This window comes from Pseudorasbora parva, chromosome 18, assembly GCF_024679245.1.
Source record: "Pseudorasbora parva isolate DD20220531a chromosome 18, ASM2467924v1, whole genome shotgun sequence".
In the NCBI taxonomy this organism is placed as follows: Eukaryota; Metazoa; Chordata; class Actinopteri; order Cypriniformes; family Gobionidae; genus Pseudorasbora; species Pseudorasbora parva.
Genome location: NC_090189.1, coordinates 10,377,175 through 10,402,681, shown reverse-complemented (window position 1 = coordinate 10,402,681; position 25,507 = coordinate 10,377,175). Strand labels below are relative to the sequence as shown.

The 25,507-nt window shown below is 36.6% G+C and overlaps 1 protein-coding gene across 1 annotated transcript; it reads left to right on the top strand.

The window, feature by feature from the left end:
• Nucleotides 1-1,450: 1,450 nt before the first annotated feature.
• Nucleotides 1,451-25,136, top strand: LOC137047087 (chemokine XC receptor 1-like). The gene is made up of 2 exons (XM_067424647.1): nucleotides 1,451-2,213; nucleotides 24,940-25,136. The coding sequence occupies exons 1-2, from the start codon at nucleotides 1,451-1,453 to the stop codon at nucleotides 25,134-25,136; spliced, it is 960 nt and encodes a 319-aa protein (XP_067280748.1).
• The last annotated feature ends 371 nt before the right edge of the window (nucleotides 25,137-25,507 follow it).

Genomic DNA, 25,507 nt, shown 5'->3' with positions numbered 1-25,507 from the left:
ACCATATAAATGTGCTAAGTCACTGGCTATCAGTTCATATATGCCCCTTTTGATCTTTTTTGCATATGATGTTTTATGTGACGTGCAGCAGATGAAGTCATGCACATATATTCTGGTGACAGCTGTGAAGTCAGTCTATAAAACACAGCACAGAGATTTATACACATCCACAGAGACTGGACATTCACTCTACAGGTGATAAACTCTTAAACTTTTTTATACTTTTAATATGAACATAGGTTATAAGAGTAAATACCGAATTTGCTATTATTAATATGATATTAAACTTGTGTTTTATAGATGTAACTTTTAAAGAATCCATTGTACTTTTGTTGATTTATTTTCATTTTGGTTGTGATCTGAAATGGTAAAATTGTAAAACAACAAACATATTGGGACCTTTTTCTGAAACAATGCTTAATTCAACTCATTTTGAGCATTCTGTGTGAACCTGAGACTGTATGTGTACCCGAGACAGAGATGAGAATCATCATATTGCAGTCATGAAAAGGTGTTTTTTGAAAATGTTATTTAGCCCAATTTAGCTCTTCTGTTCTGTTAAAACTAGACAGAAGATAAATATGAAATCAGTTAGGAAGCTTTACAAAATGCATCATTTTTATGCAGAACAGTTTCCTTCATGAGGGTTTTTATTAGAAATATTTATTCAATTATTGAATCTATAATAACTGAATTCTTAATAACTTATGAATCTAATGAAAGCTGTCCCAACATCCCCTTCCCCCTAAATCATGGTTGCGGTATTATTAAAGTCCTCCTGCAGTCAATAATCACACAAGCTCGGACTACCTGACCCACTCTGTCAACTGTAGTAAACTACACAATGACAAGGGGAAACATTGGTTTATTTCAACCATATATTTTTTGAACAAAAAATTGGAAGAGTAAATTATACAAGGTTCAAGTCAAAGTATCAGAATTGGGGGTGTTTTCTGTATCACTGCTATTTATAATTGCTAATGTTACACAAACCATGTTCCCGTTCACCATCTCAGAGTCAAACAGCTGCCATCTAGGAATCAGCATCCTTAGGAACATGGTGAACATCACAGAACATCAGTGGAGAAACACAAATAGTTCATAACATTTTAATAAACATCATACACATAATTCAGCTGTTATTTTGCTATATGTTGCCTATTGTCCTGTCCCTTCATAAATGTGTTCTTGTGCTTATTGTGGAAAAGCCCCGCCCACACTTTGACGGGACTGGTTGCAGGCGTGATGGTAGGAACCGTGTTTTTACGTTTTTGATGTTTTTGTCTTTGGTACACTGCAGTTCTATGGAGAAATTATAAAAAATGGTTTTGACTGATGAATTTGTGCATGGTTTGTCTTAAGCATTTTAAAACACCTCACAAAAACAACGTTAAAAACTTGATTTCCACCACAGGGGATTTTTGTGAGCTGAGAGTTAAACAAGGAGAAGATGAATAACTCTACAGCGAACTTCACATTTGAAGCATCTACAAATTTCACCGATGATTTAAATGGAATAAAGACTAGGACACTTGACATGTGTGTGTACTGCATCAATGTCTTGTTTGGTCTTCCAACACACTCCTATATTATCTGGCTCATCATCACAGGAACAGGAAACAGAGTTGCATCAGAGTTCTTCACCCTTTATCTCTCTGTTTGTGAGATTGGTACCTGTCTGAACGCTTTGTTGACTGTAATTTATTTTTGTCTTGGGATTTCAGATCCCACACAATTGCAATGTTTTTTATTAGGACTATTCATCACCGGCCGTCCTCTGTTTCAGTGTCTGATGTGTGTTGAGCGTTACCTGGCAGTGGTTCATCCTGTAACCTTTCTGAAGTACAAACCTCTCAAATATAGAGTGATCTGCTGCACAGCAGCCTGGATAATTATTCTTGGATCCTGTTTATGTTGCTTGTTAACTACAGGCCGAGAAAAAAATTATATTTACATATACTTCTACTCGATTCAGTTCCTCCTCTTCCTCTCCATCCAGTTGTTCTGCTGTGTGGCTGTTCTAAGAGCTCTGAAGCAGTCAGGACCAGGAGAGAGAGGGAGAGAGAGAGGGGAGGAAAACCACATGAAGAGAAGAGCGTTTCATCTCATCTTAATAACTACTGTTACCATGTCTATTATATATATGCCATTTATTACCGCAGGATTCAGTTTAATACTGGCACACGTGTTTATTGAGAACCTTTTTTCTTTTGGTTTGATATGTTTTATTCTGGGTGGTTTTGTTCAGCCTTTTCTTTATCTTCACCGAACTGGAAAACTCTCCTGGCTTTGTTCTTCATAAAACATTCAGGTCATTTAATTTCACTAAGTTTATTTACTGAATATTTTCTTTTTTGAATAGCTTCATTTAGAAGTTACTGTTGTTTTGTTTGTTTTTGATAATGATGCATAAAATCCTTGACTGTCTCATTTTACATTCAAAATAAATATATTAAAGGTGCCCTAGAATAAAAAATTGAATTAACCATGGAATAGCTGAATAATATAAGAGTTTAGAACATGGACATCGTATACCAGTCCCTCCAGGATTTCACTATTTTTTTTTTTTTTTTTGCGATCACAATTACTGATTTTGTGGTGGTAATTTTCAAAAATGTTGCAATGTTTAAAAAAAAAAAAATGTGGATAGCACATTTACCATAATATGCAGGGCCAGCTCTAGCTCTTTGGTTGCCCTATAGGCAAGATTGAGTTTTGTCTACTTTTCATAACTAGCATGAAAATTATACGTTACTAACGTACTGGTCTTTTGACATTTAAATTACACCCATGTCGGTTATTGTCAGTGAAGTTATGTTTTTAATACATAGAAAACTAAAGAGCTATCTCGCTAGGCGATAGCTTAGTGACAGCAATGAAACGTCCAATACTGTCCAATATTACTTGATAATATTAATAATATTAAAAAAGTACGTTCTATATAGTATGAATATGGGTAGTATGAATGGAGTCGGACGTACTACATGCGCCATGATGGAATTGTCACGTGATAGACGCTGTCATGACAGCACGGAGATTTAAAGAGCATTTTCCACCGACTGCACACATTCGCGAGCGATGTTTTAGATCTGGTTCGCTTTTATCTGCGTTTTTACATCGTTCGAGCTCACAATCCAGAGGTGGCGTCAGCTACTTGCAGCTCACATCAAGAACATCGAGAGCTTGTGCGGAATTTCTCAAATAATGCAAGTATTATAATTTATTAAGTAATTTAGCTTTTAAATATTACCTCAGAAAAAAAGTGTGTGTGCATGTCTCTATTATTGGAGCTACAGTGGTCCCTAGAGCCGACACCCACCAACCACTGGCACAACGGCTTAGGCTGAGTGTGAATTTGTGCCAAACATTTGAAATTCTAGCTACATATCACATATTTGAGCTTCATGTTTTATAAATTATTTACTTCAAGAGGAAATCCAAAAAATTTCTGAGAGCGTAAGTACTCATCGTGTACACGCTTTAAAAGAAACATATAACGTTATTGAATTATTTTACAGTGATGCCCTATAAATGAGATTCGTTTTAACAACGATTCGACTCGGCTGAAATAAAACAGTCACACTGATTTAAATTTTTGGCTAAAAAGTTACTGAATCGATTTCAAGTCACTGAATTGTTTCGGATCATATTGTTCTAAATGAACAAATATTGTCCTTAAATCGTATCGACAACCTCAAATTGTGATACGAATCGAATCGTTGTTAAACGAATCGTTAAACCTCTAATAACTGGACACTGCAACAATTTAATTCAAAATTGTTCAGCCCATTTCACCACGGACAGTTTTTATAACATGGACAATATCAAACAGGTTTCGTTCAGCATCTGATACTAAAGAAGCAGCAATTCAAACTATATCCCTGTGAGCAGTAAGTAGTGATTTTATCCACTTATTAACTGTCTAAACAATTTCTGATTAAATTAAATGTTTCTTAGTGAGAAAAAATTAACGATAATATCCCTTGTGTTGTCTAGATGCTAGGGGTGTAACAATTCGTTTTAATAACGATTCGATTCGGCTGAAATAAAACAGAGAGTAGAGTAGAGTAGAGTAGAGTAGAGTAGAGTAGAGTAGAGTAGAGTAGTGTAGAGTAGTGTAGAGTAGAGTAGAGTAGAGTAGAGTAGAGTAGAGTAGAGTAGAGTAGAGTAGAGTAGTGTAGAGTACAGTAGAGTAGAGTACAGTAGAGTAGTGTAGAGTACAGTAGAGTAGAGTAGAGTAGAGTAGAGTAGTGTAGAGTAGTGTAGAGTAGAGTAGAGTAGTGTAGAGTAGAGTAGAGTAGAGTAGAGTAGAGTAGAGTAGAGTAGTGTAGAGTAGAGTAGTGTAGAGTAGTGTAGAGTAGAGTAGAGTAGAGTAGTGTAGAGTACAGTAGAGTAGAGTAGAGTAGAGTAGAGTAGAGTAGAGTAGAGTAGTGTAGAGTAGAGAAGAGTAGAGTAGAGTAGAGTAGAGTAGAGTAGAGTAGAGTAGAGTAGAGTAGTGTAGAGTAGTGTAGAGTAGAGTAGAGTAGAGTAGTGTAGAGTAGAGTAGTGTAGAGTAGAGTAGAGTAGAGTAGTGTAGAGTAGAGTAGAGTAGAGTAGAGTAGAGTAGTGTAGAGTAGAGTAGAGTAGAGTAGAGTAGAGTAGTGTAGAGTAGAGTAGAGTAGAGTAGAGTAGAGTAGTGTAGAGTAGAGTAGAGTAGAGTAGAGTAGAGTAGAGTAGAGTAGCCTTTATTGTCATTGTACTGTGGCAGTACAACGAAATTTAGGGTGCTCCCACAGAGCCACCCTTGCACCACACAGACAAATAAAAACACATAATATACATAAAACACAACAACCAAATAAAGAGTTAAAAAAAAATCGTAAGTGTCTATAGTTCAGTATCGGTAGAGGGAGGTGACTGATTGTCTGCTCTTCAGAGCGGTACGAGATAGTTAAAAAAAAGAGGCTTATGTATGTAAGTGTCCCTGGATATTGACAGTACGTATGGCCCTGGGGAAAAAACTGTTCATCAGCCTGCTAGTGTGCGATTTGGTTGACCTATAGCGTCTCCCCGAGGGCAACAGATCAAACAGAGGGTAGGCAGGGTGTGTGGGGTCACTTGTAATGGCCTTGGTTCAGTCACACTGATTTCAATTTTTGGCTAAAAAGTTACTGAATCGATTTCAAATCACTGAATCATTTCGTATCATATCGTTCTATAAGAACCAATATCATCCTTAAATCGTATCAACAACCTCAAATCGTGATACGAATCGAATTGTTGTTAAACGAATCGTTACACCCCTACTAGATACCCAAGATGCTGGCACAGTAACAATAGGAAACTCCAAGAAGTATACATAAGAGTATGACAAATGTCAAATGACAAAAGTTAATAATATTTTCTGCCAGTGATGTCATACAAATCTACAAAATAGAACCATAGATACTAGTGTTGTCACGATACCAAAATTATGACTTCGATACGATATCAGACTAAAATATCGATATATCGATACTAAATCAATACCACAGTAAAAAAATAAATAAATAAATAAATAAGATAAGATGCTTAATATGACAACAGAACTTATTATTCATTGTTATTTTTTACTAAAAATTAATGTGGCCAGCATGTTCCTTAGGGTTGGGCATCATTTTGATTTGAACAATTATTGATCAATTGATCAATTACTATTAAAATTATCTCACAAATTTTTGCTATCTCAATGTATTTTTTACAATAGGGTAATTGTGTTGCAGTAGCTTACACACAGCACAAGAAAGCTTGATTTCGAATGGTAAATTGAATTTAAAAAGACGAGTAAACAGTAATAAAATAAGAACAAATAGACAGATTACAAACAATAGCACAAATAAATGCAATAGAATAGAAGATAAAAATTAAAAAGACTGCTTTATTTTTTCAGGTAGGTCTAACATTCAGATAAGAAACTGAATTAAAAAAATGCATAGTAATTACATTTAAAACAACATTGGATAATGTTCTTTGTAAAAAATTCAATAGCGTACAGATGAAACTATTAAAGTTACACAAGTTGATCAGTCAAGAGCAGTGTGATCGTTTGTCTTTTTGTAGTTTGAATAGCAAATGACTGCGGTCCCTTTAAGACTAACAGACGCATGGATCCTGAACACTGTTCCTGTTACTCGTTCTTCCTGAACTGTTTGCGACTGTGTTTACGTTAATACTCTTCCAGATGTGCACTGATAATTCTTTGAGTGTATTTGACCAATAATATGCTGGAAAAGGAAGCAAATGTTTGCACTTGTATCATGTCAGAGGCGGCTTTATTAGGGTAGGCTATGTGTGTGTGCGCTTCAGATGTGGAGCATCTAGTGCGGGCATTAGTAGGCTAGAATTAATTTATGTGTAATCCCGCGCGAAATTCAGACCGATCACACACTAACACTAACACACTGTCATGAGGAAAAAGTTCAGCAGAACGCGCGTTCGCCGTGCTCAGAGGTTAACCGGGCTGAGTGAGAATATGCCGGTGTGTGTCAGCTCGCTGACGGTCGGAGAGGAGAGCGCAGCTAATATCGATACTGTAAAAACTGAGAATCGTATCGTTTCAGATATTCCAGTATCGATATATATATCGAAATATCGATATTTTTGACAACACTAATAGATACATATGGCAATCCCTTTTGTTGGATAGAATTATAATTTTGCCTAAATTTCATCAATAACACATAACTCAGGACCTAACTATGTTTTGGATTCTTATAGCTCACTCGATCCTTCTAGCTAATGTCACCTTCTCCACCACTTAAGTTGACATGGTAGTAATTTGACAAGGTGTCTAGTTAATTTGTAACCCCCCCCCCCCAAAAAAAAAAACTAAAACACAATCTTTACTGTACTGAACAAACAACGTTTACACGCTAAGGTTACCCATTTCCCTGATTAGAGTTTGTGACTCAAAGTGAAGAAGCTATCATTGAAAAATCATACGGTGACATATGATTGTTTCAACGGCCAATCAGAGCCCAACTCTACATTAATATTCATGACTCTTCCAAATAAGGCAAAAACAGACCATTTCATTCTAGGGACAATTTCCAGGGTTGTAAATGGACCTGTAGAGCTATATCTGGACAATTTTTGCCCTTACACAAGTCACATACCCTCTATGTAGATATCAGAGAACAATTTAAAATATTGTTTCAACTCATTTACCAGTTCAAGGATTGTAACATAGATAATTTCATTTGACCTGAAATCCCATCATACTGCATAGAAATGTTATGCTTAGGCGAGTCCATTGGTAGTGTACATAGGAATTTACTTAAAATGTACTTTACTCTTTGCCCACCATTGACTGAATTTTATGGCTATCCATGTTTTCACTGTTATACGGTAGGGGGCGCTATTACACATCTTCTGAAATAGTACAGAATCTCTGGCTCAAAACACAGGTGAAGCAGCAGTGTTAGAAGATTGCTTACATGAATTTAAAACAATGTGTTATTGAATAAAATGTTGATCCCACGAAGAGGAAATTACTGTGAAGCTTTGGGCGTGTTGATGGACTCGATCTAGTCCATCTAGGTTTTGATCATCATTCAGCTTTGCATGTAAAATTATGACTTTTTTTATTTTTATGAAACTTATACCCAGATTCAAGTTTTGATAAAAAGGATGCATAAAGTTAAATTCAAATGATGTTCATTTTTTAAGGGAAAGAGTTAAAGTACATATTTCAAGTATATATATATATATATATATATATATATATATATATATATATATATATATATATATATATACATTTTTTTTTTTTTTTTTTTTTTTTTTTTTACTAAATGGGACCATAGAAGTATACTTAAAGTGCAAAAATAATATATAAATAGTAAACTATATAAGTATGGTGGACTATGTAGTATTTTTGCAGTAAAATATCCAAAAACCACCAGGCCAGTGTTATATATTTTGTTCAGTTGAGTACTTACAATATTCCAAATGTTTGCAACCATTTGTAAAATTGCTATTTTAACCCAGGTTTGTTGTTCATCTTATTAACAATCGCTCCAGCTGCCTTGCTCAGCTCCACAACACTCGGTCCTGCTCTGCTTAATACTACAGTAATGTTAATAATCGGATCCATGAACATGAGACCTATCCTGATTCTTTTCCACCGGCTGTGAGGTGAAGACCACATGTCCCAAGATTCTGAGCTCAAACTTGGCATCATCAAACTACTCCTTCGTTTTGAATAGGCGCCCTCTAGTGGATGGAAAAGTTGCATAATGCACCTTTAAAGAAAACTTACAATTATACTTGCAGTATAAAATGTATATTGCATTTTTATTTATTTTAACTTGAAATGGACAAAATAATAATAATAAAGAATAAAAACAATTTTGCAGTGTAAAAATAAACATTTCCAAACGTGGAACTGTCTTTACCACTATTAATGGTTTCTAAAGATAAATATGTCATGATCAGTTTCAGACTATTTTCTATTCATTGTAGGCTTGATCCAATTTCTGGAGCTTAAAACAATAGGCATTTCCAATTAAAGACCTTGCTTGGGTGGAATTATGCTAGGTGCATTTGTACATTTTGAATGTGCAATAACGCTTAATGTTAATTAAATTATAATTGTTAGGTTCTTGATGTTATGTTGGCCACCAGTTAGACCACAGTTACTATACATATGCTTTCAGACATGACAATACAAAAACACAACAAACACAAAAATGCACTTACTATTCCAATGGTATAAACCAACATCTGTCATGTTATTTTATGTGAAATGTTGCATATGAAGCTCTGCAAATGAAAACATTAAAGCGAGACTACAAAACCAACACTGAGTATTCTCTTGAGGTGACAAACTCTTCTTTTTGATTCATTTGTTAGTTATTCCATTTAGTAATATGCAAAATATCAGTGTGATTATCAGACATAGTTTTAGGGTTAGATGATTTAGCATCTGAGTAAAACAGGTTGAGGTGCATCCCAAAATGGTTTCCTTAACCCATTCAAGAAAATCGACACTGTTTTCCATGATACCTGTTAAAGATAGCCGTTGTAATGTAAACAATGTAAAGTAACTAATATATAATATATCTTACCCAGATTCATTATGGTAAGCCTGCTAAATCTGCTGTTTAGACCGAGTGAGATGCTTTTAACAGGAGTGGCATAGGTTAGTTGTTACACAAGCAAGAAAGGTTAACATGGATCCACAGAAGAAAAAAACACACGTCTTTGTTTGACCAGTTGTAAACGTGACAAATATGCTAAAGATTTTGGCTTAAGTCATTTGAATAGAATACCACATATAATTTTGAATCTTATGCGTTCTCATCAATTTGCATTTCCATTTTATGTGAAGCCATTTATTTGTGAGACAGCTTTAAAGTAAGACTATGAAGACAGTCCAAAGGGACTGGTGTTCAGGTGACAAACTCTTCTTTTTTTATTTTGTACTCATTTTTGTACTCAATAATCATCATTTAAAAGACAAGTTGTTTGACGATAATTGACTGCAGGCTGCAGCTATATTTTTCAGTCATTTAAAATTGTAACAAAATTGGGTAGTTAAAGCATTGTGCAGAATTAATGTCTGGATTTCTGTCAGGTCTATTAAGTCAAGAACAAATAAAAATGATTTAGGAATTTTTGAATAAATTGCAATTCAAGTTGATAATTCTGAATGAATGTTTTGGCGGTATGGCTCTGTTCAGGGAGTCCTCTGACCTTTCATGAGCACCATGAAATAGCAGAGAGTCGGACAGCAGCAGCATTAGGGAACGCTCGCACAGTTTAGGGCTGTGAGAGCTGAACTATTCCCCCTATGAACAGAGCAGCAACGATGACCAAGTAAAATGCCACATTACATACATGACATGGAGGAGCTGGGGAGGTGGTGGGCAGCAAAGAGCTAGCAACAGCAGTTTAGGAGCGAACTGAATCTGTTTGAAGATGCGCGCTGTTATATCATGGCCATTAACAGTGAGGGGAGTTTGAACAGCTGATGCACTGTTGCAAATCAGCTGATGCATCTCAGCTGAGCAGAACCAGCTGATGAGACCAAATAGCGTTAGCAGCGTCTTGACTACCTAGCCTGCCAGAACTGATGCTTACGCTCAATTTATTAAGTTACTTGAATGATCATATTAAAATACTTATTTGGTTATTTGGATTTTAGTTTTAGAACTTCATTTAGAACTCCAAACTAAAGATTGGAATATATCATTTATCTTGTTTATTTATTTTTACTTTCTTTCATGCAGCCTTAAGTTGAAAAAAAAGGAAAAAAATAACTCTACCTACACTGAACGTCAATAATTTATCATTTCTGATGATAATGCAGTGATGGCAACTCCTTTTTTTATCTAAAACTTTCACAGTTTGTTTATAGAGAGTATATAATGGCTTCAGTGTTGTTACACTTGCTTGAGACCAGCTTGTAGCACAATACGATAAATGTGGAAAATCAGTGTGTGCATAAGTTTAGCAGCAGCCACAGGTAACTGATGCCTAACATTCCGAAAGATCATTAAGCTTTCTCTAACATATCTAGAAACCTCCTAAAAACCTTCTCAAAAACAATATATATATTTCTAATAACAATAGTTAGTATACTGTGGCTGTGATTATCATATTTTTCCCATATAAAATGTCAGCATTCATTTTAACACAGCAGCATATTTCTGCGCTTTGGTGTATTGTTTCAATTGTATTTTTGCTGGATGGATTTTTTTCAGCCTGCTCTTTTTCTGTGCCGAACTGGAAAAATCACCTCATAATAACTGTTGATATACTGTAACTAATTTTTATTTATTTTCTGCATTAATTAGACGTGCTTTTTTTTCTGAATTGACATTTTCCTCTAATTAAGAATCTATGATCCCATGTCAGTCTACGTAACATGGTCACTCATTTCATCAAGATGTCCACCACTAGTAATTAGGGGTTCAAGCACGAAGTGCTTGAAAACCTATTGTATTTGTAGCGGTTTTTATTCTCCCGTAAAACGCATCGTGCAGACCAAACCGTAAGGGCTACAGACTTGAAACTTGACCAATAGGTAGTACAAAAATCGAGGAGAGGTTATCAAATTATGAGCCAGGTTGGCCTATAGGTGGCGCTATAACGATCGATTGCACGAAACTGCTCATAACTCATAGACCGTTGGCCTTAGCCTCAAGTGCCTTATATCACTGGAATCCTTGGCTCGAGTCGGACCAGACGCATGCCTCGGATTGGCTCGCCCTTCAGGCGCCAATTTTGAGATTTTTTGGGCTCTTTGAAAAACCTAGATTTGCGAACTACTCCCAGGTTTTTTCCCTGATCAGAACCAAACCACTGCAGAAATGTTCTTTGGAGAGAGACTATTAATAAATACAAAAGAAATTAGAAATTTCGATGAATAGTCGCTAAGGGGAACCAAAATGTTCAATGTCTCCGGGGCCATTTTTACTAAAATTACTATAACTTTTGAACGGAATTAGATATTTTCACTAATCTTGGTTCACATATCTATGAGCTCAAATTTAGGTCACGATAAAAAAATCGCGATGATTGACCACTTGGTGGTGCTATAATGTGAAAATACATGAAAATAGCTATAACCACGCGACGTTCGATTGACCTGAAAATTGGTATGCAGTGTCTTGGCCCAAGGTACTATATATGTCTATGAGGACATTGACGTATCTCAAAAAATATGGCCGCCATCGGCCAATGAATTTTGAGCACCTATTAGACAAGGTTTATGGAGGCCGATTGGAACGAAACTTGATGGGTATGTTTGACTCATGGTCCTAGAGGTCTGTAAGAATTTTAAAAGAAATCGGCAACTAGTTGGCGCTAACGAGTTTTATGGCTCTGTAATCACGTGGTGTTAAACACATCCGCAAAATATGCATATATGATAGACCTCCTCATGCTGAACAACTTTGCCTCTAGAACCATTGCTGTCAATCAAATCGTTAATTAAATATTCATAATTATGTTAAAAACCTACTTATGCGAACTTGTCCCTGTTTTTTGCCCAAACCAGTCTAAGACAATTCTCTGGACTCTCTAGATTAATAATTATCAAAAAAAGTGAAACTTTTGCATTTGGATGGCTATAACAGGGCCATTTAGAAAAGAGGCGTGGAAAAATACACTCAAAAGCCTATAAATCTTAAGGGGAAACTCAAAACTTCACGAAAATTGTTGGGTACATGTGGCATAACATGTTGATGAAGCATGCAAAGTTTGATGGAGATCGGACTATAGTTGGCGCTATAAGTGTTAAAAAGCTTTAAAAACCATGCATTTCCTATGGTAAATTGCCTATATTGGCTGTAAATGGACTTTTCCATCTACTATTCCAGTGTTTAAAATCTTGCTAAATAAAACGTAATGTCTTTAATGCCTCTGTGCTTAAAAGGCCTTAAAGGCTTGAACCCCGCTAAATGCTGCTAGCAGCTTTAATTTAAATTGTTATTTGCATACACATTCTGCCTTTTCTCTGAGTGTTTATCAGATATGGTTGTTACACTTGTTTGTGGTTTGTTCATTTTGAATAAATACTTCCTGCATCACCATTTTCCATATTAATGGTTGGAATTGGATCACCCCATCTGGGTTTATTTTGCAACCGACTTAATGTGCAGTTTCCCTTACTTGAAATCCTTTCATAGTGCATATGAAATATTGGTAGTAGGTCAGTATTATATTTTTGTGCTTAAGACTTGAAAAAAACGATTATTATTGTTATTATTTATTTATTTTTGATTTTTATTTTTTTTTGGTTGTTTTAGATCAGTAATACCTTTTAATTTTTATTAACTTTAAAATAAGAATAATTTTATACTTGATGTTTTATAAATCTGACCCAAGATTTCATTGGCTGGAATAGATGAGCGTGGGCTGTTAATGGCTTCACTAAACAAATGAGCAGTTTTTTAGAGGTTTCAGGGGAGATTTAACTATCACTACATTAACACAGGGAAGGTGAGTTCTGAACACATTTGACTGCATGGAAACAATGAACAGGATGAGGTTTAAGGCCAAGAAATCAAGAAGCCAGGTGAGGAAGGGCAAGTTTTGGGAAATTATATTTGGCTCTTTGATAGGAGTAACACTGGCAATTCAGGTCCTACAACAGAATTTCAATTAAATGAAGGTTTAGATTTGGATTAAGCCATTCCTAAACTAAAATGTATTGTTAGGTACTGTAGTCATGCAACATCAAGTTGATGTGTAATACTGACGACAGCTGATGCTGGTATTAATTAAACTCAACGTCTGAATCCGAAAATGCCTCCTCAATCACTATACCCTACTTTAGTCCACTAATACAGTTTACTTGAAAGAGTGAATGAAAATTCAGACAGCCTTGAGTGTAAATCAGCTGTACAATCATTGCTGCAGTGTAATGTGGGATAGAATGACTGCGCTCAATAATATCCATTATGGTATCAGACACCACTAAAAATGGCTGTCACCTGAAAACATGTTTATGTATGGGTATAAACGTTTCTAAAAACATTGGTATAGAGGGTGATTCTGGATTCAGCCCAAGTCTTATTCAACATCATATAGCATCAAACACTAAGATTTAGTCTCGAGGTATAGTAATTGAAACCCAGCATCTGCTAAATGTCATAATGTTAACGTGCACACAACATGAAATTATAACGTTAGAGTTAAGCAACCAAAATCCAGCAGCTTCTACAAAACCGATTCCAAAAAAGTTGGGATACTGTACAAATTGTGAATAAAAATTGACTGCTATGATGTGGAAGTTTCAAATTTCAATATTTCATTCAGAATATAACATGGATGACATATCAAATGTTTCAACTGAGAAAATGTATAATTTTAAGAGAAAAATAAGTTGATTTTAAATTTCATGTCATCAACACATCTCAAAAAAGTTGAGACAAGGCCATGTTTACCAGTGTGTGGCATCCCCTCTTCTTTATATGACAATCTGCTAACGTCTGGGGACTGAGGAGACAAGTTGCTCAAGTTTAGGAATAGGAATGTTGTCCCATTTTTGTCTAATACAGGCTTTTAGATACTCAACTGTCTTAGGTCTTCTTCATCGCATCTTCCTCTTTATGATGCTCCAAATGTTTTCTAGGGGGGAAAGATCTGGACTGCAGGCTGGCCATTGTCAGTACCCGGATGCTTCTTCTACGCAGCCATGATGTTGTAGTTGATGCAGTATGTGGTCTGGCATTGTCAGGTTGGAAAATGCAAGGTACTCCCTGAAAGAGCGACTTCCGGATAGTAGCATTTGTTGTTCTAGAACTTGAATATACCTTTCAGCATTGATGGTGCCTTTCCAGATGTTTAAGCTGACCATGCCACTCATACTCACACAAATCAACCCCATAACATCAGAGATGCAGGCTTCTGAATTGAGCGCTGATAACAACTTGGGTTGTCCTTGTCCTCTTTAGTCCGGATCACATGGCATCTTAGTTTTCCAAAAACAACTTCACATTTGGATTTGTCTGACCACAGAACAGTTTTCCACTTTGCCACAGTCCATTTTAAATGAGCCTTGGCCCAGAGAAAACACCTGCGCTTCTGGATCATGTTTTGATATGGCTTCTTTTTTGACCTATAGAGTTTTAGCCGGCAACAGCGAATGGCATGGTGGATTGTGTTCACAACAATGTTTTCTGGAAGAGCCCATTTTGTGATTTCCATTACAGTAGAATTCCTGTATGTGGTGTAGTGCCGTCCAAGGGCCCAGAGATTATGGGCATCCAGTATGGTTTTCTGACCTTGACTCTTATCACAGAGATTGTTCCAGATTCTCTAAATCTTTGGATGATATTATGCATGGTAGATGATGATAACTTCAAACTCTTTGCAATTTTTCTCTGAGAAACTCCTTTCTTTTATTGCACCACTATTTTTCACTACAGCATTGGGGAAATTGGTTATCCTTTGCCCATCTTGACTTATGAGAGACACTGCCACTCTAATGCCGCATATACACTGCAGGTCTTGACACACAATTCTGATTTGGTGACTATATCCGAATTTTTTTTTTTTTGATGACCTTTTTACATCATCTTTTAAAAGCATCCTGTATCCGATATTTGCATACACTGGCGAAATAGCCCAAGACACTAACCCAGAAAAGGAAGTAAAACTGCGCGATATGCAATGGATGCAGGCGAAATGATTATTCAATGTTTTGCTACACTTTTCCAAACATCTTTAATGTTTGCTACAACTCGATTTACTGGGGAATATCTGATTTGTCCGCTTACATGGCAGATGCAAATGCACATATCCGAATCCAGTGAGGCCTGAATCCGACCTGAGGATATCGGAATTGATGTTTTTTTTTTTTTCTTTCTTTTTTCTGTTACATGTTACATATCCGATCTGTGCCACATGAGAGGGAAAAATCGGAATTGGGTAACTTGAATTATGCAGTGTAAATGGACTGCATGAGGTCAAGAGGTCAATTGGCATTATTAGGTCAATTGGCAACATGATTGGGTATAAAAATAGCCTCTTAGTTGCATATTGGTCCTCCAGCTGTTCCTTATATGTACATAATACACATGTAAATTATATTTACTGCCTTTATTTGCTAACTGTCCCAACCTTTTTTGGAATGTGTCGCTCTCATGAAATCCAAAATGAGCCAATATTTGGCATGACATTTCAAAATGTTTCCCTTTCAGCATTTGTTATTTTATATATATATATTCTATTGTGAATAAAATATAAGTTAATGAGATTGGTAAATATTACATTCCTTTTTTATTCGCAATTTGTACACTGTCCACTGTCCATTTTTTGGAATCAGGTTTGTAAATGTTTCATGCCAACATCATATTGACATAAACACCAACATTTAATCATAAGGTATGGTAACCAAAACTGCTAAATTTCCATTAAACCATTAAATTATAATATCAGTAGACTTTAATATTTTGTTGCTTTTCAGTTGTGGTACTAAGTAACCAAAACTCAATGGCTGTCTAATGTTGGAGGTTGACGTCAAGCCAAGGTTGAGGTGAGTTTTGACATCAATACGATTTTCATTTCAAACCAAAATGCAAATGTTTGTCAAATGTTTCAACACAGACCTCCCCAAAAGTATTTAGTTAGCCACCGATTGTTCAAGATCTCCCACTTAAAAACATGAGAGAGGTCATTTTTATCATAGTTTCACAATGTCTGATTTTTAAAGAATTCATTTGCAAATTATAGTGGAAAATAAATATCTGGTCACCTAAAAAAAAGCACGATTTCTGGCTCTCACAGATCTGTAACTTTTTTTCTCTTTAAGAGGCTCCTCTGTCCTCCACTTGTTACCCATATTAATGGCACCTGTTTGAACTCGTTATCAGTATAAAAGACACCTGTCCACAACCTCAAACAGTCATGCTGCGTCCCAATTCGCCTACTTATACTACGTCCTAAAAGTATGTACTCTTTTTGTGAAGAAAAAGTATATACTTTTGAGTGTGTAGCAGAAAAGTATGCAAGCTTCGGGACATACTACTTCGCCATCTTTAACGGACTCTGTCGCTTAGTTACGTGCATCCCGTCACCGTTTATCTGCCCTGTCAATCATCGTCAGATTCGTCACAGTTCAAATCCTTCACATTCAGTTTAATCTCCTACCGTATCGGAGAGAAATGTAGCCGCTCGTTGATCTGCCATTTGTGGGTCTTTAATGCAGAGACTCTCCTCATGTATTTACAGTTTAAATATAATGATGCATTTAAAAGTTAATGGCCAAACGTGTCATTTCAAAAGTTCTCAATGCTGCTGCGGGTGAAATATAATGTGACACCACTGAATAAATATATTTTTGTCAGGTTAAATATTGATAGTTGGTCACTCAAACCCCTTTATCTAAACTTCTCTACTTAACCGTCGAACTCGCACATCCGTCATGTTTGTAGTTTTTTAACGCTTTTTATCCGCGTTTGTAGTTCTAATCGAATCCTCGTCCAACTCGCAATGGGTTGTGGGCAATATCAGCCGTTAGAGTGCCCATCGATCCATACTGTGAATTCGGACCGGAAATAGTAAACCATCCGGGAATCTTTGGAATACTCTTTTCAACATACTACGATTTGGGACATACTAATTCTATTTTCGAATACTATTTAGGATGGATAGTATGCGAATTGGGACGCAGGGTCAGACTCCAAACTCCATTATGCCCAAGACCAAAGAGCTGCCAAAGAACACCAGAAACAAAATTGCAGACCTGCACCAGGCTGGGAAGACTGAATCTGCAATAGGTAAGCAGCTTGGTGGGAAGAACTCAACTGTGGAAGCAAGCATTGGAAGACATAGAAGACCACTGATAATCCCCCTAGATGTGGAGCTCCACGCAAGATCTCACCCAGTGGGGTCAAAATGATCACAAGAACAGTGAGCAAAAATCTCAGAACCACTCAGGGGACCTAGTAAATAACCTGCCGAGAGCTGGGACCAAAGTAACAAAGGCTACCATCAGTAACATTATGCCACCAGAACTCCAATCTTGCAGTGTCAGACATTTCCCCATGCTTAAGCTAGTACATGTCTGGGAAGTTTGCTAGAGAGCATTTGGATGATCCAGAATTTTTTGGTAAAAACTCAGCTTGTGGTGTTTGGAGGAGATCCCAAACACACCGCCCAGGCAATAAAGGAGTGGCTTCAAAAGAAGCATTTAAAGGTCCTGAAGTCTTCAGATTTTAACCCCATAGAAAATCTTTGGAAGGAGTTGAAAATCTGTGTTGCCCAGCGACAGCCCCAAAACATCACTGCTGTAGAGGAGATCATGGAGGAATGGGCCAAACTACCAGCAACAGTGTGTAAAAACCTTGTGGCGACTTGCAGAAGACGTTTGACCTCTGTCATGGCCAACAAAGGGTATATAACAAAGTATTGAGATTAACTTTTGTTATTGACCAAATACTTATTTTCCACCATAATTTGCAAATAAATTCTTTAAAAATCAGACAATGTGATTTTTCTGTTTTTTTTTTTTGATCACTCATTCTGTTTCTTAGTTGAAGTGTACCTATTATGAAAATTTCAGGCATCTCTCATCTTTTTAAGTGGGAGAACTAAAAAAAGAGACATTTTTTTGCCCTACTAGAAGTAGATATCAATGTTATATAAATTATATACTGTATATAGATAGCTAGATAGACACATGCCAGTGTTTATTTAAAAAAAAAAAAAAAACAATTATGCAGAATATAAGCGGGAAAATATTTGAGAAGTTCAAAAGATAACAATACTCTATTTTACCCTGAAATTCAGCATATTGACAAAAAATCATAACTACAAAACTATTTCCAATTGTTTCTGTGAGTTGCAGTGATCCATTTGCTTCTCTTTTCTGAATCTTTGGGCAGTCTGTTAAAATATATCTGAAACATATTTATACAGTCAATCTCAAAGCTCTTTGTAAAGTTTTTTTTTTTTTTTTTGCTGCATTCACTTTGAGAACCAACGCAAAGTTTTTTTTGCCACTCAGTGTGTGTCACCACAGACACTCCAGTTGACGGTGTTGTCACTACAAGACTATAGAATGTCATCAGTCATTTTAAACCTCATTTGCGTATGTTTTGTTTTATGTGACGTACATATGAAGCTGTGCACATACATCATATACAGATGGAAATTGAGACTATACAAACAGCACAAATATCATTTACTCCCAGAGACACTGGACATTCACTCTTCAGGTGATGACACTCCTTTATGATTCATTTGATTTTCTTTCAGTCAATAGCATGCAAACGAGCTGGGTGATTATCAGATGTAGTTTATGTGATATGAATTAGTTATTGATTAAAATTGGGCTGATTTGTATTGTTTCAGCAGGCAGTTTATTTAGAAATATAACTGCATGCTAAAAAAAAAACCACTGCATTTTGTATCATAAGAACTAGAATCATATCTCATTTTGAAGTCATCTGAATACAGTTGAACTTTTAGGCAATTTAAGTATAGATTGTAGTGTATTTGTTTAATTATTAATTAAGTTAATTAAAATTACCTTGGCATAAAGTTAATTTAAGAAGGCTCTGGTAATGTGGGTTTAAATGAGCTGTGTACAGTTGCAGACTGGTTTGTATTGAAGATTATTCACACATTAAGTCTTTATTTTGGCTTCATCAATGCAGTCTTAATTATTTGGAACTTTAACGTTTCTCTCTTTTAGTAGGTCATCTTTATAATGAATTATTCATTAATTAAAGAACACATGGAGAAAATTAATACTTCTGCAGTGAACTTAACTACATCTGAAGCTTCCACATTTGAGCTAATAAATGGACTTGTGTGTGGCATCAATTTCCTGGTCGGTCTTCCTACACACTCCTATATCATATGGCTCATCGTCACGGGAACAGGAAGTGGAGTCGCATCAGAGTTCTTCTTCCTCAATTTGTCTGTATGTGAGATTGGTGTCTCTCTGCACAGCTTGATCTTTACACTGTCATTTTGGTTTGCAAGTCTCAAGATAGTGAAACTGTTTCTGTTTGGATTTTCCATCACTGGTCGTTCTTTGTTTCAGTGTCTGATGTGTGTTGAGCGTTACCTGGCCGTGGTTCATCCTGTAACCTTTCTGAAGTTAAAACCTCGCAGATATAAAGAGATCTGCTGCACTTCAGCATGGATAACTGTTTTTGGATCCTGTTTGCTCTCCATGTTTATTTTAGCCCCCATCACCGAAGAAGAACAAACAAGTTCATGGCTCTTCTGTGTGCAGTTTCTACTCTTTCTCTCCATCCAGTTGTTCTACTGTGTGGCTGTTCTCAGAGCTCTGAAGCAGTCAGGACCAGGAGAGAGAGGGAGAGAGAGAGAGGAGGAAAACCACACGAAGAGAAGAGCGTTTTATCTCATTCTAATATCTACCGTAAACACGGTTTTCATATATGTCCCAAATGCTGTTTTCAGATTCATTATCCTTCTGACACAACAGAATATGGAAGCACTTTTGTTCACTGGTCTGATTTGTTATTTGCTGGCTAGTTTTGTTCAGCCTGTTCTTTATCTGCACCGGACTGGAAAACTCTCCTGTCTCTGTTCCTGATGAGACATGACCTCATGATCCCAGGACATGTTAGTGTACTATGGATATCGTTTATGCATTGTTTTATTTAGAGAGGTCTACCAACTCCTCTAGCTCTTGACTTGTGTACAGGGGCACAGAAATATGTTTTGGGTTGGGAGTTTAAAAGGGTAAAGATATATATAGATAATACATAAAACATTAACACCATGGAGTATAAAAAACAATCCCAGAGAATGCTTTTTTAAATAGATAGAGCATATGCAGTACATTTTTCACATTACAGTGTTGCTTGCACTCGTAATAAGGAATTTATCTGTAATATGCCACTTCAAAAAATGGCTTTTGAGGTATTTTTCATGGCAAAAGGAAATAAACAATAATGCATAAATAAACAAACACTTTGGTGCCTATCTTACACACTTTCACTCCACAGGGGAATGCAGTGGAAACCAAGTCACATGGTCTGAGTCATTGAATCATTCATTATTATTTTTTATTTTTTTCCTGAAACAGCAATCTATCTCGTATGATATAGCTTTGCTTAACTATATTGTTACAAATATAAAAATCAAACTCATTATTGGGGCTTCTCCCCAATTTAAACGCTTAAACGCCATGGGTTACAATGGAAGACTTCAAGGGTTTAGTTTATAAAGTTTTAAATATGGATATTTTTCTTACACAAGTGCAGCGATTCCAATCAGAAGACCTTTATTAACCCATCGGAGCTACGTGGAGCACGTTATGTGATGGACAGCTGCATTTTTTTATGGACTTCAAAAACAGCTACAACTACTGCTTGGATTAACGTTAGCCAGGACTTTTTAAATATAACTCTGATTGTATTCGTCTGAAAGAAGAATGTCATATACACCTAGGATGACTTGAGGGTGAGTAAATCATAGGCTTAATTTCATTTTTGGGTGAACTAACCCTTTCAGCATTCATTTTCCACATATAGCCTATGGTAAAAACAAATCTTCAGCAATAAAGGCTTAAAGCACTTTTGAACTGTTTTTCTCCGTGGAAGATTTACGTAAGAGCTAATAAAATATTTAAACTCAAGACAATATTTAATGTCTAATTTACTTGTAAAAAAGTAGCTGTGTAATAAGTGGGATAAATTACATCCTTAACCCCGTCATGAGTGACACAAGACCCCTCCGCTTCGCATCGGGGTCCTGATCACTCTGTCTGGGTTTATTCGGCGATAAAAACCGTCTGGATGTACATTATCCCTTACTTTAAATCCATCGACAGAAAGGTTTTTTGCAGGTTTTAATTAGATGTTATTAAATAACAGTAGTCATAATTAACATATTTCCAGTAGCTTACATGCCTCAGACTTACGTTGCTGAATCGGCAAACTTCGACAAATGTTTGAACCGGCTCGTTCAGGTCCTTTTGAGTCCTTGGCAAACTTTGACAGCTGATTGAACTTGCTCTTTTAGTTCTTTTTTAGTCGGATGTGCTACTTCGGCTTTTGCATCTTACGTCATGTTTGAGTCATCAACCCGGAACTACAGTTTGATTCAGTCTGATTAATGAACTGGCACAACCTGTTAATGGCTTAGAACCGGCTCGAAAGAACGATTTGTTCAAGAACCGGACATAACTACTCATCTTGCATATTTAATACCACTAGACCATAGAACACAAACATATGTACCCAGGATTAATTCATTAAAAATAAAAACTCTGATTTTAGTGCAAGTATGCTAAACTGCCGTGTCTCCAATTAAGCTTGCATAACTTCACGCCCAAATATAAGTGGTTATTAGTCATCTTACAAGGTGTGTTAATAGGCCAGAGGAGAACTGGCACCCCGACTGAGTCTGGTTTCTCCCAAGGTTTATTTTTCTCCATCATGCCCTGATGGAGTTTTGGTTCCTTGCCACCTTCGCATTTGGCTTGGCTTGCTCAGTTGGGGACACTAAAAATATGATTAAAGTTATTCAACTTATTATACAAATAAAATGTATGAATTAGGACTTATTTAATTCTATAAACTATAATACTGATCTGCCAACATTGTCGCTATATGATAAATTAAGATAAGCTGATAACATCGCTGTTTTCTCCAGTACGACTGTACAGCCAAATCTAATTTTGTCGCAATATTATCCTGTTTGACACTGTGAAGCTGCTTTGACACAATCGTGATTGTAAAAGCGCTATATAAATAAAGATTGATTGATTGAGATTGATAGCCTGGGAAAACCCAGATAACTTCTGGCAAATTTAGATTTGCTCTGCAAGTATTCTGACAAAGAGCTCGTTCAAGCCCATTTCTAATCCGTCGAAATCGTGGCACCAATCTGAAACGTTGGGGCGGGCTTTACACGATTACGACAGAGCAGCGACGGTGAAACTGATTTTGTACATTACAAAGATGGATGCTGTCAAGTCTGAAATTGTTCTAACACATCTGAAATTACTGAATTTAAATCATGTGTGTGAGACAATTTTCCAAAGACTAATCAATATGCAAATCTCTTTTTAATTGCAATACAACTGCCATACAATGGGGGCAAATGCAATTTGTTTCAGTCGGCCTGAGATGCTATTAGTTTTCCAAATTTTGCAAAAATGTTGATGGAGTGGCGTTGGACACCAGCTATTATCAAATTTATTTTACAATAATGGTAAAAGTCACCAGAAGCCACTGCAACATCATCTTCGAAATCAGAGAACTGCTGTCTCGGATGTTTTTCCGTCACTCTGCATAGGCTACATCATCGTCCATTGGTGACGCCCCTTTGGAAATGATTTGTCTATGAAGCTTTGCCAGACCATAACTCAGTTACTACAGAGAAATGTCTGGTTTTAACCAGGCTAAGTAAATATAACATATTGTTGTATATTCTTATTTATAATAGTCCTCACCAAAGTATTTTTTTGTAGTTGTTTAATGCTTAAAGTCTTAAAAATATGCTGTCTCCCTGAACTGAATGTGCCCCTGTTACTCTTACGGAAAGTGCCTCGCAATGCTTCCCTTTACTGTTCTGCACCTTTACCTTTTAACACATAACTCTCAGGAAGTAGAACACTTTTTGGCAGCAAACTATCCACAAGATGCAGATTAAGTATGACTCCTAACATACACACAGTTGTGCTTATTTACTAGAAAATAAAGCTTTTGAAAATGCTTCACAAAACGATTCACTGTTTTAAAGTGCTTGAATAATTTGTTTTGGCACTGGCAGTTCAAAATGGTATATGTAACAAAAACATGTAGGTATAATGACACATTTTGCAAACCAACTGCAAATGTTTTCATGAAAGTGTATTGAATATCATCTACAAATGAGTAAATGCCAATTAATATGAAGGTTTTGTAAAATGCTGGTTCTTTTTATTAATTTGTATCCCTTGCTTGCTAGACAGGGCTTTGCAATTATACACAATACCTAACAATTAACAAAGAGATTACAAAATCACACTCTGTTTACTGTATATCTATGAACAAATGTAATTCACTTTTCATTCAAAGTACTGTAAAGTGTAGCCCAATCGATTTTCAAGTTAACAAAAAAATCAAGCAATAAGGGTAAAAACTGTCAGTAGTTGCAAGTAGCATATTTTAAAAAAAGAACAAAAACAAGAAAGTTTTCCAGTGCGGTGCAGATATAGAACAGGCTGAACAAATCCACCCAGACTAAAACATATTAAACTAATTGGACTGACAAATAAAACCTCTTGTTGTGTTAGAATATAGAGGATTCCTGTGACAATATAAGGGGCATAAATGATTACCATTGTCACAGTAGTTATCAAAATGAGATAAAACGCTCTTCTCTTCATGTGGTTTTCCTCCTCTTTCTCCTTTCCTGTCTCTCCTGGTCCTGACTGCTTCAGAGCTCTGAGAACAGCCACACAGAAGCACAATTGAATGGAGAGGAAAAGTAGGAACTGGAAGAGCATTGTAAATGTATAAATATTTTGTGAGTGAAAGGTAAACATGGAGAACAAACTGCAGCCAAGGCATATTGGCCAAATAAATACAGAGCAGATCACTCTATATCTGAGAGGTTTGTACTTCAGAAAGGTTACAGGATGAACCACCGCCAGGTAACGCTCAACACAGATCAGACACTGAAACAGAGGACGCCCAGCCATGGCTAGTCCATCTAAAACAAACATAGCCGTCCAAAGAATTATAAATTTATAGCTCAAAAACATTAAAAGCAATTGTATACAAAACATTATCTCACAGACAGCGAGGTTCAAAGTGAAGAATTCTGCTGCAAGTCCATTGCCAGTTCCTCTTACTATAAGCCATATCACATAGGAGTTGATAGGAACACCCAACAGAAAGGTGATAAAATATACAGGTGAGAATGTATCAAAACTAATTTCATCCCCAGTGCCATTGAAAAATAAGTGATCAGATGAGTTTGATCCATCAGTGGAGAAGATATCGCTTGAGATGTTCATCTCTTCACTGTGTGCAGTCAAAAACACAACTGTGTTCTATGAATGAGAGATACAAGTGTTAGTCCACCAGAACATTCTGAGATGGTGCAGAGTAAACCTGATCAAAACTACTTTAAAACCACACATTAGTAAAAGAGAACAGTTCTGTTTAAATTCCTTGGTTTTTTTTTACCTCAGTCCTGGGCTGATGTCCACAACGATACTGATACCTAGACTGTCTGCCTTCCAAGTGAATGTATAAAGAAGATTCAACTGACACATCAGGAATGGGTCATGTAGAGTGTTGAAAAATAGCATGCAAATATAGAAAATGATCATATTTCCCATCATGAACAGACTGTGTTCTGTGATTGTGTAGCGTACAGAAGCAACAATATCAGCTGAGCAACATGAAAGAAACCAGATTAGTCTAATAGTAAACATATTTAAAAATGATTTACTACAAAAACTGATTGAAATGAATGTTACTGCTTTTGCAGATGATGTTGTCATGTTGGCCTCTTCAGACCAGAACCATCAGCATGCACTGGGATGGGTTGCCGCTGAGTGTGAAGCGACTATGATGAGAATCAACACATCTAAGTCCGAGGCCATGGTTCTCAGTCGGAAAAGGGTGGCCCGTTTCAGTTTGGAAGAGAGTTCTTCAAGTGGAAGATTACAAGTATCTTGGGTCTAGATCATGAGTGAAGGAAGGATGGAATGGGAGAGCGCCAGATGGAGCAGTGCAGCTTCTGCAGTAATGCGGTCGATGTACTGGTCTGTCGTGGCGAAGAAGGAGCTTGGCTTTAAGGGGAAGCTCTCAATTTACCGGTCAATCTACATTCTTACTCTCACCTATGGTCATAACCGAAAGGTCAAGATCCCAGATGCAGGTGGCAGAAATGAATTTTCATGCAGGGTGGCATGGGTGCTCCCTTAGAGATAGGGTGAGAAGCGTGGTCACTTGGGAGGAGTAGAGTCGTTGCTCCTCCACATCGAGAGGAGCCAGCTGAGGTGGCTCAGGCAACTCTTTCGGATGACTCCTGGACACCTTCCCAGGGAGGTGTT

Bases quoted from the DNA above. Each gene is read 5' to 3' on its own strand.
- LOC137047087 (XM_067424647.1), top strand. From the start codon at position 1,451: ATGAATAACTCTACAGCGAACTTCACATTTGAAGCATCTACAAATTTC. The intron at 2,214-24,939 runs GTTTGATATGTT...CTGCTTTTGCAG, and splicing joins TGAGAACCTTTTTTCTTTTG to ATGATGTTGTCATGTTGGCC.